At 56.4% G+C, this 12,734-nt stretch overlaps 1 protein-coding gene across 1 annotated transcript; it reads left to right on the plus strand.

The window, feature by feature from the left end:
* The first annotated feature begins 3,129 nt into the window (after window positions 1–3,129).
* ST8SIA3 (ST8 alpha-N-acetyl-neuraminide alpha-2,8-sialyltransferase 3) lies at window positions 3,130–8,454 on the plus strand. Its single transcript, XM_061355615.1, has 4 exons — window positions 3,130–3,299; window positions 4,551–4,673; window positions 6,050–6,607; window positions 8,172–8,454. Exons 1-4 carry the CDS (start codon window positions 3,130–3,132, stop codon window positions 8,452–8,454), a joined length of 1,134 nt encoding a protein of 377 aa, XP_061211599.1.
* The last annotated feature ends 4,280 nt before the right edge of the window (window positions 8,455–12,734 follow it).

Here is a 12,734-nt window from a genome sequence, read left to right on the forward strand (position 1 = left end):
GGGATATTCCCACTCCAAAGGGGATATTCCCAATCCAAAGGGGGATATTCCCACTCCAAAGGGGATATTCCCACTCCAAAGGGGGATATTCCCAATCCAAAGGGGGAATATTCCCATTTTTCCCATGCCATTCCCACCCCATGGCGCCCTCCATGGCTTCCCTTGGGATAAGGGCTCAGCGATGGGAATGGCTCCAATGGAAGCCTTTTTCTTTCCATAGGGATTTCCTGGCTCTTCTCCCGCATTCCCAATGGATTTCTCCAGGTGGAAGCCACCTTTTTCCTTGGAAAAGCTCCGGGAATGATGCAGCATCCCCGTTATCCCAGCAAAAAAACCTCCTTGGAGTCCATGCGTTCCCATGGGATTTGGGATTGGGGTTTAGGTGCTCGATGCTCCCTGGTCCAGGTCGGGAAGTGATTCCCAAATCCATAGGGATCAAAGGAAGCCCCTTTGGGAATGGCTCCTTCCTCCCATCACCCCCCCCCCATTGCATGCCTATGGGATAGGGCCACATCCATGTTTCCCTTCCCAATGGGAATGCCGCCCGCTTCCCTATCAAAACCACTTGGAATTCCCAATAGGAAAAGCAAGGCCTCCATGCTCACGGTAGGTATCCCAATTCCCATCCCAGTGCAAGGCGATCCGTGTTCCCAATGGTATTCCCAGTGCTATTCCCAGTGCTTCCAGGCTGATCCCAGTGTAACCTCGTCGTCGTGCTTGGTTTTCCAGAGCCATGGATGATCCCAAAGGAAGAGAGTGGGGTGGGATGCTCCGGCTTCAGCGCATCCCGGTTTTCCTGCTCTGTATCCGTATGGATTTCGCTGTTATTGGGGGGGGAATAAAGCTGGAATGGGAAAACCTTGGCTTTGTGGCGTTCCCATTGGGAAAAGGATCCATGGGATCCATCCCATGAAGCCGAGCGGCCTCCTCCGAAGCCTTGGGATGCAGCAGCGGGATCCGCATGGACCGAGGTAAAGCATCCCATAAAGGGGAGGGGGGCTCCAGAGGATGCCCTCATTCCAGAGCTTGGGAATCACTTCCCAATGCAATCCCAGCTTTCCCACAGTGTTCCCTATGGAAAGCTCAAGCCTTTTAAGGACAGCCTGGCCACGGCATTCCCAGTGCTCCCAGCATCTCCAGGTAGGGATCCAGCCCGATCCCAATGGGATCCAAGCCTTCCCCCCCATCCCCTTGGGCAGTTTGCTCCGTTCCAGAGGCCATTCCCATGGGATTTGAGCTTGGAAAAGCAAGGAGCATCCCCTGCCAGTGGTCCAAGCCTCGTCCCCATTGGCTTTGCTGGGGTGAAGGGATCCTAAAGCTCATCCCTAAGGAATATCCCTTTCCAGAGGATAAGAGCAGGGATGGGCACCCCCATTCCCTTAGGAACAAGGGGGGAAACCGGGAATTCTCATGGAAGAACAGGGCTCCCGTCCTCAGCATCCCTATAAGCAAAGGCCTCTGCTCCCTTAGGGACCCCATTCCCATTCCGGGATGGATTCCCAAGGGGAAAAAGGCAGGATAAGGCAGTGCCAGCATCAAAGCCAGCCCCAAATCCCATGGCATTCCCATTGGGATACAGGCAGGCCTCCCCATTGATCCCAAGGGATGGGAGCTTGGGATATGCAGTGTGCTTCCCAGCCTGGATCCCTGCATTGGGGATGCTGGGGTACACTTGGAATGACATGGAATAACATGGATCACCCCTATGGGATCACCCCTATGGGATCACCTCTATGGGATCACCCCTATGGGATCACCCCTATGGGATCACCTCTATGGGATCACCCCTATGGGATCACCTCTATGGGATCACCCCTATGGGATCACCCCTATGGGATCACCCCTATGGGATCACCTCTATGGGATCACCCCTATGGGATCACCTCTATGGGATCACCTCTATGGGATCACCCCTATGGGATCACCCCCTAAGGATGCTCCCTATGGATCACCAGCTCCCAGCTGGAAGCTCAGCCCCGTGTTGAAGCCATTGGGGCTAATGGGGGAGTATTGGGTTTAATGGGGGGCATTGGGTGTAATGGGGGGCATTGAAGCTAATAGGGGGTACTGGGCTTAATGGGGGGCATTGGGATTAATGGGGGGCATTGGGTCTAATGGGGTTGCATTGGGGCTAATGGGAGCGCATTGGGTCTAATGGGGGTGCATTGGGCTTAACGGGGGTGCATTGGGGCTAATGGGGTTGCATTGAGCTTAATGGGGGTGCATTGGGGTTAATGGAGGCATTGGGTTTAATGGGGTTGCATTGGGCTAATAGGGGGCATCGGGCTTAATAGGGGGCATTGGAGCTTATGGGGTTGCATTGGGCATAATGGGAGCACATTGGGGCTAAGGGGGGGTGCATTGGGGTTAATGGAGGCATTGGGTTTAATGGGGGTGCATTGGGGCTTAATAGGGTGCATTGGAGCTTATAGAGGGGCACTGGACTTAATAGGGGGCATTGTGGCTAATGGGAGTGCATTGGGTCTAATGGGGTTGCATTGGGGCTAATGGGAGCGCATTGGGTCTAATGGGGGTGCATTGGGGTCAATGGGGGTGCATTGTGTCAATGGGGGTGCATTGGGGTCAATGGGGGTGCATTGGGGTCAATGGGGGCATTGGGTTTAATGGGGGTGCATTGGGGCTTAATAGGGTGCATTGGAGCTTATAGAGGGGCACTGGACTTAATAGGGGGCATTGTGGCTAATGGGGGTGCATTGGGCTTAATGGAGCGCATTGAGCTTAATGGGGCTGCATTGGGCTTAATGGGGGTGCATTGGGCTTAATGGGGGTGCATTGGGCTTAATGGGGGTGCATTGGGCTTAATGGGGTTGCATTGTGTCTAATAGGGGATGCCCTGTGTCCAACGGGATCCCCTGGGGGGGGGGTTTCCCACGGGCCCGCCCGTCCCCTTCCCATCCCCATCCCCTTCCCGTTCCCGTTCCCGTTCCCGTTCCCCTTCCCTTCCCGGCTTCCATTGCCTTGCCCTTCCCCCTCCCTCTTCCCCCTGCATCCATCCATTTCCTGCTCGGCTCCGCTCGGGCCCCCCCCCCCCCATTATCCCCATTCATTCATCCCCAGTACCCCCAGTACCCCCAGTACCCCCAGTACCCCCAGTACCCCCAGTACCCCATGCGGAGCTGCAGGATGCTGCGGGTGGGCAGCGCCCTGGGGCTGCTCATGCTCAGCCTCGCCCTCCTCATCCTCTCCCTCCTGAGCTACGCGGCCCTGCGCAAGGACAGCGCCTTCGGGCCCCCCCGGGCCGCCGGGCCCCGCATGTACATGTTCCAGGCGGGATTCAGGTGAGGAGCACACCTACCCCATCCCAGTGCGTCCCAGTTCCATCCCAGTTCATCCCAGTTCGTCCCATTCCATCCCATTCCATTCCATCCACATCCACATCTGCACACACAGGGCCTGGTCCTACCCCCCCCACGTCCCCCCCCCTCATGCGCGGCGATGGTATTGAGGGGGATGGGGATGGGGATGCGGGAGGGGGGGGAATGGTGGTACCCGGCCTGGCTTGCTGCATCCCAGTGCATCCCGACCCTGTTTATCCCAGTGCATCCCAACCCTGTTTATCCCAGTGCATCCCAACCCTGTTTATCCCAGTGCATCCCAACCCTGTTTATCCCAGTGCATCCTGACCCTGTTTATCCCAGTGCATCCTGACCCTGTGCATCCCAGTGCATCCTTACCCCATCTATCCCAGTGCATCCCAGTGCATCCTGACCCTGTCCATCCCAGTGCATCCTTACCCCATCTATCCCAGTGCATCCCAGTGCATCCTGACCCTGTCCCTCCCTGTGCATCCTTACCCCATCTATCCCAGTGCATCCTGACCCTGTCCATCCCTGTGCATGCTTACCCCATCTATCCCAGTGCATCCCAACCCTGTTTATCCCAGTGCATCCCAGTGCATCCTGACCCTGTCTATCCCAGTGCATCCAGACCCCGTTTATCCTGGTGCATCCTGACCCTGTCTATCCCAGTGCATCCCAGTGCATCCTGACCCCATTTATCCCAGTGCATCCCGGTGCATCCCGACCCTGTCCGTCCTGCTGCATCCCAACCCTGTCTATCCCAGTGCATCCTGATCCCATCTATCCCAGTGCATCCCAACCCCATCTATCCCAGTGCCTCCCAACCCTGTTTATCCCAATGCATCCCAGTGCATCCTGACCCTGTCTATCCCAGTGCATCCTGACCCCATTTATCCCAGTGCAACCCGGTGCATCCCAACTCTGTCTATCCCTGTGCATCCTGACCTTATCTATCCCAGTGCATCCCAGTGCATCCCAACCCCATTTATCCCAGTGCATCCCAGTGCATCCCGACCCCATCCATCCATCCCCGTGCATCCCTTCGCGGGCGCTGTCCATGGTGCTGAAGGCCGCTGACGCCCAGCGGATGCTGCGCCTGCATCCCTCCATGCATCCATCCCTGCATCCATGCATCCATGCATCCCTCCATGCATCCCTCCATGCATCCATGCATCCCTGCATCCCTGTGTCCATCCCTGCATCCCTGCATCCCTGTTCCCACTGTTCCAGGTCCCAGTTCGCGCTCAAGTTCCTGGATCCCTCCTTTGTCCCCATCACCCATTCCCTAAGCCAGGAGCTGCAGGAGAAGCCCTCCAAGTGGGTCTTCAACCGCACCGCCTTCGCCCAGCAGAGGTGAGCCTGGGATCCGTTCCCACCATTCCCTATGGATCCCTTTCCCCCCTCTGCTTCCACTCACCCCATCCCAAAGGGCCTTTGCCAAGCTGGAGCGGGATTTGGCCCCATTCACAGCTTGGATCTTATGGGATCCATCGAACACATCCAATGGGATCCGTTATCTAAGTGCTCCCAAGGAGCCGGCCCCACTGTGGCTTCGCTCCAGGAGGATGAGGATGGAGAGAGGGGAGTTTCCATGGGGAAAGGGGAGTTTCCATGGAGAAAGGGGAGTTTTGATGGGAAAAGGGATGTTTTAATGGGAAAAGGGATGTTCCCATGGAGAAAGGGAAAGTTTCCATGGAGAAAGGGCCTTTTTGATGGGAAAAGGGAAGTTTTGATGGGAAAAGGGCCGTTGCAATGGGAAAAGGGCCATTTCCATGGTGAACGGGCCGTTTCAATGGGAAAAGGGATGTTTTGATGGGGAAAGGGATGTTTCCATGGCAAAAGGGCCGTTTCCATGGGGAAAAGGGATGTTTCAATGGGAAAAGGGATGTTTTGATGGGAAAAGGGTCGTTTCCATGGCGAACGGGCTGTTTCGATGGGAAAAGGGCTGTTTCCATGGGAAAAGGGCTGTTTCAATGGGAAAAATGGCTGTTTCCATGGCAAAAGGTCCATTTCCATGGGAAAAGGGATATTTCAAGAGGAAAAGGGCCATTTCCATGGCAAACAGGCCGTTTCCATGGGAAAAGCCCCATTTCCATGGGGAAAAGGCCCATTTCCATGGGAAAAAGGGATGTTTCCATGGCAAAAGGGCCGTTTCGATGGGAAAAGGGATGTTTCCATGGGAAAAGGGATGTTTCAATGGGAAAAAGGGCCATTTCCATGGGAAAAGGGCCGTTTTGATGGGAAAAGGGCTGTTTCAACGGGAAAAGGGCTGTTTCCATGGTGAAAGGGCCGTGTCCATGGGAAAAGGGCTGTTTCAGTGGGAAAAAGGGCTGTTTCCATGGGAAAGAGCCATTTCCATGGGGAAAGGGATGTTTCACTGGGAAAAGGGCCATTTCCATGCCCAACGGGCTGTTTCGACGGGAAAAGCCCCATTTCCATGGGCAAAAGGCCCATTTCCATGGGAAAAAGGGCTGTTTCCATGGTGAAAGGGCCGTTTCCATGGCGAACAGGCCCTGTCCATGGGAAAAGGGCTGTTTTGATGGGAAAAGGGCTGTTTCAATGGGAATAGGGGCCGCTTCAATGGGAAAAGGGATGTTTCAACGGGAAAAGGGCCATTTCCATGCCAAACAGTCCGTTTCGATGGGGAAAGCCCCATTTCAGTGTGAAACCCCCCATTTCCCTGATGGCAACCCCCCACCAGAGCCTCTCCCCATTGCCCCCCCGTGCAGACAGGAGATCCTGCAGCACATGGACGTGGCGCGCAACTTCTCGCTGACCAAGGGCAGCGTGCGCGTGGGGCAGCTCCTGCACTACGACTACTCGAGCCACAAGCACGTGTTCGCCGTGAGCCCCACCTTCCGCTCCCTGCTCCCCGACGCCTCCCCCGTGCAGGGGCAGCGCTTCAACACCTGCGCCGTGGTGGGCAACGGGGGCATCCTCACCGGCAGCCGCTGCGGGGCCGCCGTGGACGGCGCCGACTTCGTGTTCCGCTGCAACTTCGCCCCCACGGAGCCCTTCCGGGGGGACGTGGGGGGCAAAACCAACCTGACCACCTTCAACCCCAGCATCCTGGAGAAGGACTACAACAACCTGCTCACCGTGCAGGACCGCAACAACTTCTTCCTGCGCCTGCAGGGCCTCGACGGCGCCATCCTCTGGATCCCCGCCTTCTTCTTCCACACCTCGGCCACCGTCACCCGCACCCTCGTCGACTTCTTTGTGGAGCACCGGGCTCGCCTCAAGGTGCAGCTGGCCTGGCCGGGGAACATCATGCAGCACGTCAGTAGGTGCGCAGGGGATGGGGCTGCTATAGGTACATAGGGGATGGGGCTCCTATAGGTACATAGGGGATGGGGCTCCTATAGGTACATAGGGGATGGGGCTGCTATAGGTACATAGCGTTGGTGCCTCTGGGGTGGGGATGGGGGGGTTGGAGCCGTGTGCTTATAGGGGCCATTGAGTCCTAAAGGGGTTCAGCTTGCTCTTAGGTGCGGGATGGTGGGGGGGGGGTGAGGAGGGAATGGGTGCAGTTGGGATGCTCCCACCCTTTCCCAACCTTTCCCAACCTTCTCCAAATTTTTCCAACCTTTTCCAACATTTTCCAACCTTGTCCAACTTTTTCCAAGCTTTTCCAAACTTTCCCAACTTATCCCAACCCTTTCCCACCCTTTCCCAACCTTTTCCAAATTGATCCAACCTTTTCCAACTTTTTTCTGACCTTTTCCAACTTTTTCTAAGCTTTTCCAAACTTTTCCAACCTTTTCCAAATTTACCCAACCTTCCCCAACTTATCCCAACCCTTTCCCAACCTTTTCCAAATTGATCCAACCTTTTCCAACTTTTTCTAAGCTTTCCCACCCTTTCCCAACCTTTTCCAAATGTTCCCAACCTTTCCCAACTTCTTCCAATTTTTTCCAACCTTTCCCAACTTTTCCCAACCTTTCCCAACCTCTCCCAACCTTTCCCAAATTTTTCTAAGCTTTTCCAAGCTTTTCCAACCTTTTCCAAATTTTTCCAACCTCTCCCAACCTTTCCCAACCCTTTCTCAACCATTTTCCAACCTTTCCCAACCTTTTCCAACTTCTTCCCAATTTTTCCAACTTTTTGCAACCTTCCCCAAGTTTTCTCAACCTTTCCCAATATTTCCCAAATTTTTCCAAGCTTTCCCACCCTTTCCCAACCGTTTCTCACCTTTCCCAACCTATCCCAACCCTTTCCCAACCTTTCCCAAATTTTTCCAAGCTTTCCCATCCTTTCCCACCCTTTCCCAAACTTTCCCAAATTTTCCCAACATTTCCCAACCCTTTCCCAACCTTTCCCAACTTTTTCCAATATTTTCCAAATTTTTCTAAGCTTTTCCAGCCTTTCCCAACCTTTTCCAACTTTTTCCCAATCTTTTCCAACTTTTTTCCAACCTTTTCCAATATTTTCAAACTTTTTCTAAGCTTTTCCAGCCTTTCCCAACCTTCCCAATCTTTTTCAACTTTTTCCAACCTTTCCCAAATTTTCCAACACTTTCCCAACCCTTTCCCAATCTTTTCCAACTTTTTTTTATTCTGTTCCAATATTTTCGAACTTTTTCTAAGCTTCCCCAACCTTTCCCAAATCTTTCCAATCTTTTCCAAATTTTTCAACCTTTTCCAATATTTTCAAACTTTTCCCACCCTTTCCCAACCTTTCCCATCCTTCCCCAACCTTTTCCAACTTTTTCTAAGCTTTTCAATCCTTTCCCAAATTTTCCCAACCTTTCTCACTCTTTTTGAACTTTTTCCAATATTTCCCCCCCCCATTCCCCCCCCATTCCCCCCGCTCCATCCCTGACCCCTCTCTCTCTCTCCCCGCTCCCCGCAGGTACTGGCGCAGCAAACGCCTCTCCCCCAAGCGCCTGAGCACGGGCATCCTGGTCTACACCCTGGCCTCGGCCCTCTGCGACCGCGTGCACCTCTACGGCTTCTGGCCCTTCGCCTGGCACCCGCGCAGCCGCCAGGCCCTGCCCTACCACTACTACGACAAGAAGGGCACCAAGTTCACCACCAAGTGGCAGGAATCCCACCAGCTCCCGGCCGAGTTCCAGCTCCTGGCGCGCCTGCACGCCCAGGGCCTGGCCCACCTCACCCTGGCGCCCTGTGCATGAGGCCCTTCCCCTTTATCCCCCCCTTATCCCAACCCCTCGCCCCCATCCCCAAGCGCTGGACCTGAGGGCGCTCCTTACCCCTCGTGGAATGGGTCGGAAGGGACCGTGCTTTCCCTGCATCCCATCCCAGTGCCCCCTCTTTGTATGGGATTCCACCTCCGTCCCCCTTTGCTCCACATTGACCCCGCTCCCTCGCCTTTATCCCCGATGAAGACCCATCTCCAGCGTCAGAGGCTTCCCAACAGAATTCCCTCGTTGTTATCCCATGCATCCCAGCTTTCCCTGCTCTTCCCACCCCTTACCCCTATCCACACCACGGTGTTCCCATCGCACCCCAAAGCCCCGCAGGCCCCTTGGGCAGGGATGTGGGAGCGCACCTTCGGGATGCTCGGAGCGCGGCCACAATTGGAGCCCCAATCCCAAAGGAGCCATGGAGGAAACAGGGATTGGGTTTATTCCAACTGGGAACAGCCACCATGGAGCAGGTTCTATTCCCACTGGTCCTGGCCCTCCATTCCCCTTCCCCAGTATAGCTGGTGAGATCCCAGTGGCTTCCAGGCTGGAAAACACCAGGAGCACCGTAGGCCTCGCACCTTTCCCTATGGCTCAGGCCAAGCGGCACCGCTGGGTGTCTCCTCTTCCTTCCCCCTATCCCAGTTCCTAAGGGATCCATCCCCGTCCTCACTGAATGTCCAGACAAGCTCAAGGAATGTCCACTCAGCGATGCTTGCAAGGCTGGAGCAGATCCGATGGAAGGCACTGGTGGGATGCAGCCCCCTTTGGGTACCATCCATTGGGTACCATCCCTTTAGGCAGCATCCTTTGGGTACCATCCTTTGGGTACCATCCTTTGGGTACCATCCCTTTAGGCAGCATCCTTTGGGTACCATCCTTTGGGCAGCATCCTTTAGGCACCATCCTTTGGGTACCATCCTTTAGGTAGCATCCTTTGGGTACCACCCTTTGGGTAGTGTCCTTTGGGTACCATCCTTTGGTTAGCATCATTTGGGTACCATCCTTTGGGTACCACCCTTTGGGTACCACCCTTTGGGCAGCATCTTTTAGATAGCATCATTTGGGTACCATCCTTTGGGTTAGCATCCTTTAGGTAGCATCCTTTGGGTACCATTCTTTGGATGCCACCCTTTGGGTACCACCCTTTGAGTACCACCCTTTGGGTACCACCCTTTGGGCAGCATCCTTTGGGTACCACCCTTTGGGCAGCATCCTTCAGGTACCACCCTTTGGGCACCATCCTTTCCCAGCGGGATGGGTGCTGGGTGCCTTTGGGTGCTGCCATTGGGCCGATGGGGCCAGCGGGAGAAGGGATGGATGCGGGAATGGGATCAATGGGATCGCCCTCAGGTCCTTCCCTCTGTTGGGGCTTGGCCCCTCACTGCCTGCATCCTCCATGGATGCTGGGGGAGAGACGGGGAACCTTCAGTGATGGAGGACACTGGGAAGCGGCTTCTCCAGGCTCTTTATTCCCATGGGATCCCCACTGATGGAGACGGAGCCGGGAAGCCATGGGAATGCCATGGAATCCCACCCGGGAGCAGCGGGATCCTGTGGTGTCTGTGGTGTGAGCGTGCCTGCAGCATCGTGTGCCAAACCCCCACTGGAATGCTCTGGTTTCCAATAAACGGGTTTCTTGTGCTTCGGAAGCCGCTTCATGGGATGGGATGGGATGGGAAGGGGTTGGGGATGGGATGGGATGGGATGGGATGGGATGGGGATGGGATGGGATGGGATTGGGATGGGATGGGATTGGGACTGGGGGGGGTCACTTCTTCCCCTCTATTCCCAGTGCCGGCGCATGGAATGGGCTGGTTTGAAGGAACCATTTTTCCCCCCCTTTTTCCCAATTTTTTCCCTTTTTCCCCCTTTACCAATTTCTCCCCCTTTTTCCCCAATTTTTCCCCATTTTTCCTCGTTTTCCCCAATTTTTCCCCCTTTCCCCCCCTTCATTCCTCCCGCTCCCCGCTGTTACCGGACGCTCCGCGGTCCCTTTAACCCGCGCCCCCCCTTCCCTTTAAACCCCCCCCAAGCCCCGCCCCTCCGCTCCTCCCTCTCTCCCATTGGCTCTTTCCCCGCGCTCAGGCTCCGCCCCCTCCCGTTGCGCTCCTGGACAGCTCCCGGCGCCGCGGGGCCCCGGTGCCGCTTCCCCCCCCCCCCCCGTTATTCCCGTTATCCCCATTGTTATTCCCGTTGTTGTTCCCGTTGTTATTCCCGTTGTTGTTCCCGTTGTTATTCCCGTTGTTGTTCCCGTTCCCATGAACGCGGAGCTGCCGCTGGAGCAGCTGGGCCCACCTCTTGTCTCCATAGCAACGCATCCCCGCATCCACCCCGCACCTCGGTGCTCCAGGATCCACCCCCATTCCGCATGGGCCCCATGCCCCTTCCTGCCCCTCCTCAGGAGCATCCCTCCTGCTCCATGGGATACTGGGACACTGGGATGGGATACTGGGACACTGGGATGGGATATCGGGACACTGGGATGGGATATTGGGACACTGGGATGGGATACCGGGACACTGGGATGGGATATCGGGACACTGGGATGGGATATCGCGACACTGGGATGGGATACTGGGACACTGGGATGGGATACTGGGACACTGGGATGGGAAACTGGGACACTGGGATGGGATATTGGGACACTGGGATGGGATACTGGGACACTGGGATGGGATATCGGGACACTGGGATGGGATACTGGGACACTGGGATGAGATACTGGGACACTGGGATGGGATATTGGGACACCGGGACATTGGGATGGAGAAGGGATGTCCAAGGGGCTCGGAGCCGGATGAGCATCCCAAAGGCCCTCACAGACCTAAGGACTCTGGGATGCACCAATGGGATGCGGGATGCACCAATGGGATGCAGGATGTGGGATGCACCAATGGGATGCCGGATGCGGGATGCACCAATGGGATGCAGGATGCGGGATGCGCATCCGAACCTGCCCCGTTACAGCCTAAGGGCTGGGTTAGGGCTCCCTTGGGAAGTGGGATCAGGTGCCAGGAGCACAATGAGCCCGAGCTCTGGAACTGCTGGGAGCCACTAAGAGCCATGGGTGGGAAGGGTTCCATGGGATGCCCCTTCAGTGGGAGCGGGGGTATCCATAGGGAAGAGCCCTGCTTCCTGCCCGTTATCCGTGCGGAACACACACATCCCAAGGGCTTCTGCCCAAAGTTTAATTGCAATCCCATCCCCATGGCAAAGACCGGAGCGAGGCCGCGGCCCCCGGGTGCTGGGATCGGAGTCTTTGGGTTCAGGAAGCGAAGGGAACTCGTCCCCCCCTTTCCCATCCCGCAGGATTCCGGCTCTTGGGGGGGATATTCCCAGGAAAACCCCGCTCCCCTTCTCCAAAGCACAGCCAGGGAATACCCAGGGATTCCCAAAGGGAAAAGAGCCTCATCCAACCGCCCCCCTCCCAGTTCAGAGCTCCAGTAAGCACTGGGAACAGAATTCCCGTGCCCTGCTGGGCTCTTCCCAAGGCAATCCCAGGAGCTGCTCCCATCCGTTCCCACAGGCAGGGCTCCACAGTGGCAACTGGGATGCAGACAGGAATCCACGTGGATTCGCATCCAATGGGAGCTGTGGGATGAGGGGATCAGCCGGGATCACAGCGGGACACCCCCCTGTCCCCTTGATGCCATAGGGATAACCAGAGGGATGGAGAGCGCCGTGAGCCAGTGCTGGAGGCTGGGAAGGGGGTGGCTCCATGGGCAGGAGCCTTGGGAATGCCGTCCCTTGGGCTCGGAAGCACGTTTGGCTCCTGGGTACCGGGAGCAGCCTCCTGGTCCAGGCCCCATCTGCGTGCATAGGGACAGGGCTTGGCTCTGCTGCCAGGAGCTGGGCATGGCATTCCCAATGGGAAGCAGGGAATTCCGTGTCCAATGGGACAGGGAGGCCGGAGGAAGACTTGGCCCTGCTCCCCCAAGGGAGCCGTGGCAGGAGGAAGGCACAAGAGACCCAAACCCCTCCCATTGGGGTCTGGACCCGGCCACGGCCGTGGGGAAGCAGCGGTGGAGGTCACTGGAGGGGGATCCCTGAGGGCCGGGCGCTTCCCGTCAGTCCCTGCACAGGAGGGAGGAGCTCACAGGAGGCCAAGCAGCAACGAGATCCAAGCCTGGCCCATGGGGGACCGGGCTGCAGGGGTGCTGGGTGCAGGACGCAGGGATCCAGGATGAAGGATGAAGAATGCAGGATGAAGGATGTGGGATGCAGGATGAAGGATGCAGGATGATGGATGCAGGGTGCAGGATGCA

The sequence above is a fragment of the Neopsephotus bourkii genome, unplaced genomic scaffold (genome assembly GCF_033783945.1).
Source record: "Neopsephotus bourkii isolate Nb327-2 ecotype Australia unplaced genomic scaffold, CSIRO-AGI_Nbou_v1 NB_809, whole genome shotgun sequence".
In the NCBI taxonomy this organism is placed as follows: Eukaryota; Metazoa; Chordata; class Aves; order Psittaciformes; family Psittacidae; genus Neopsephotus; species Neopsephotus bourkii.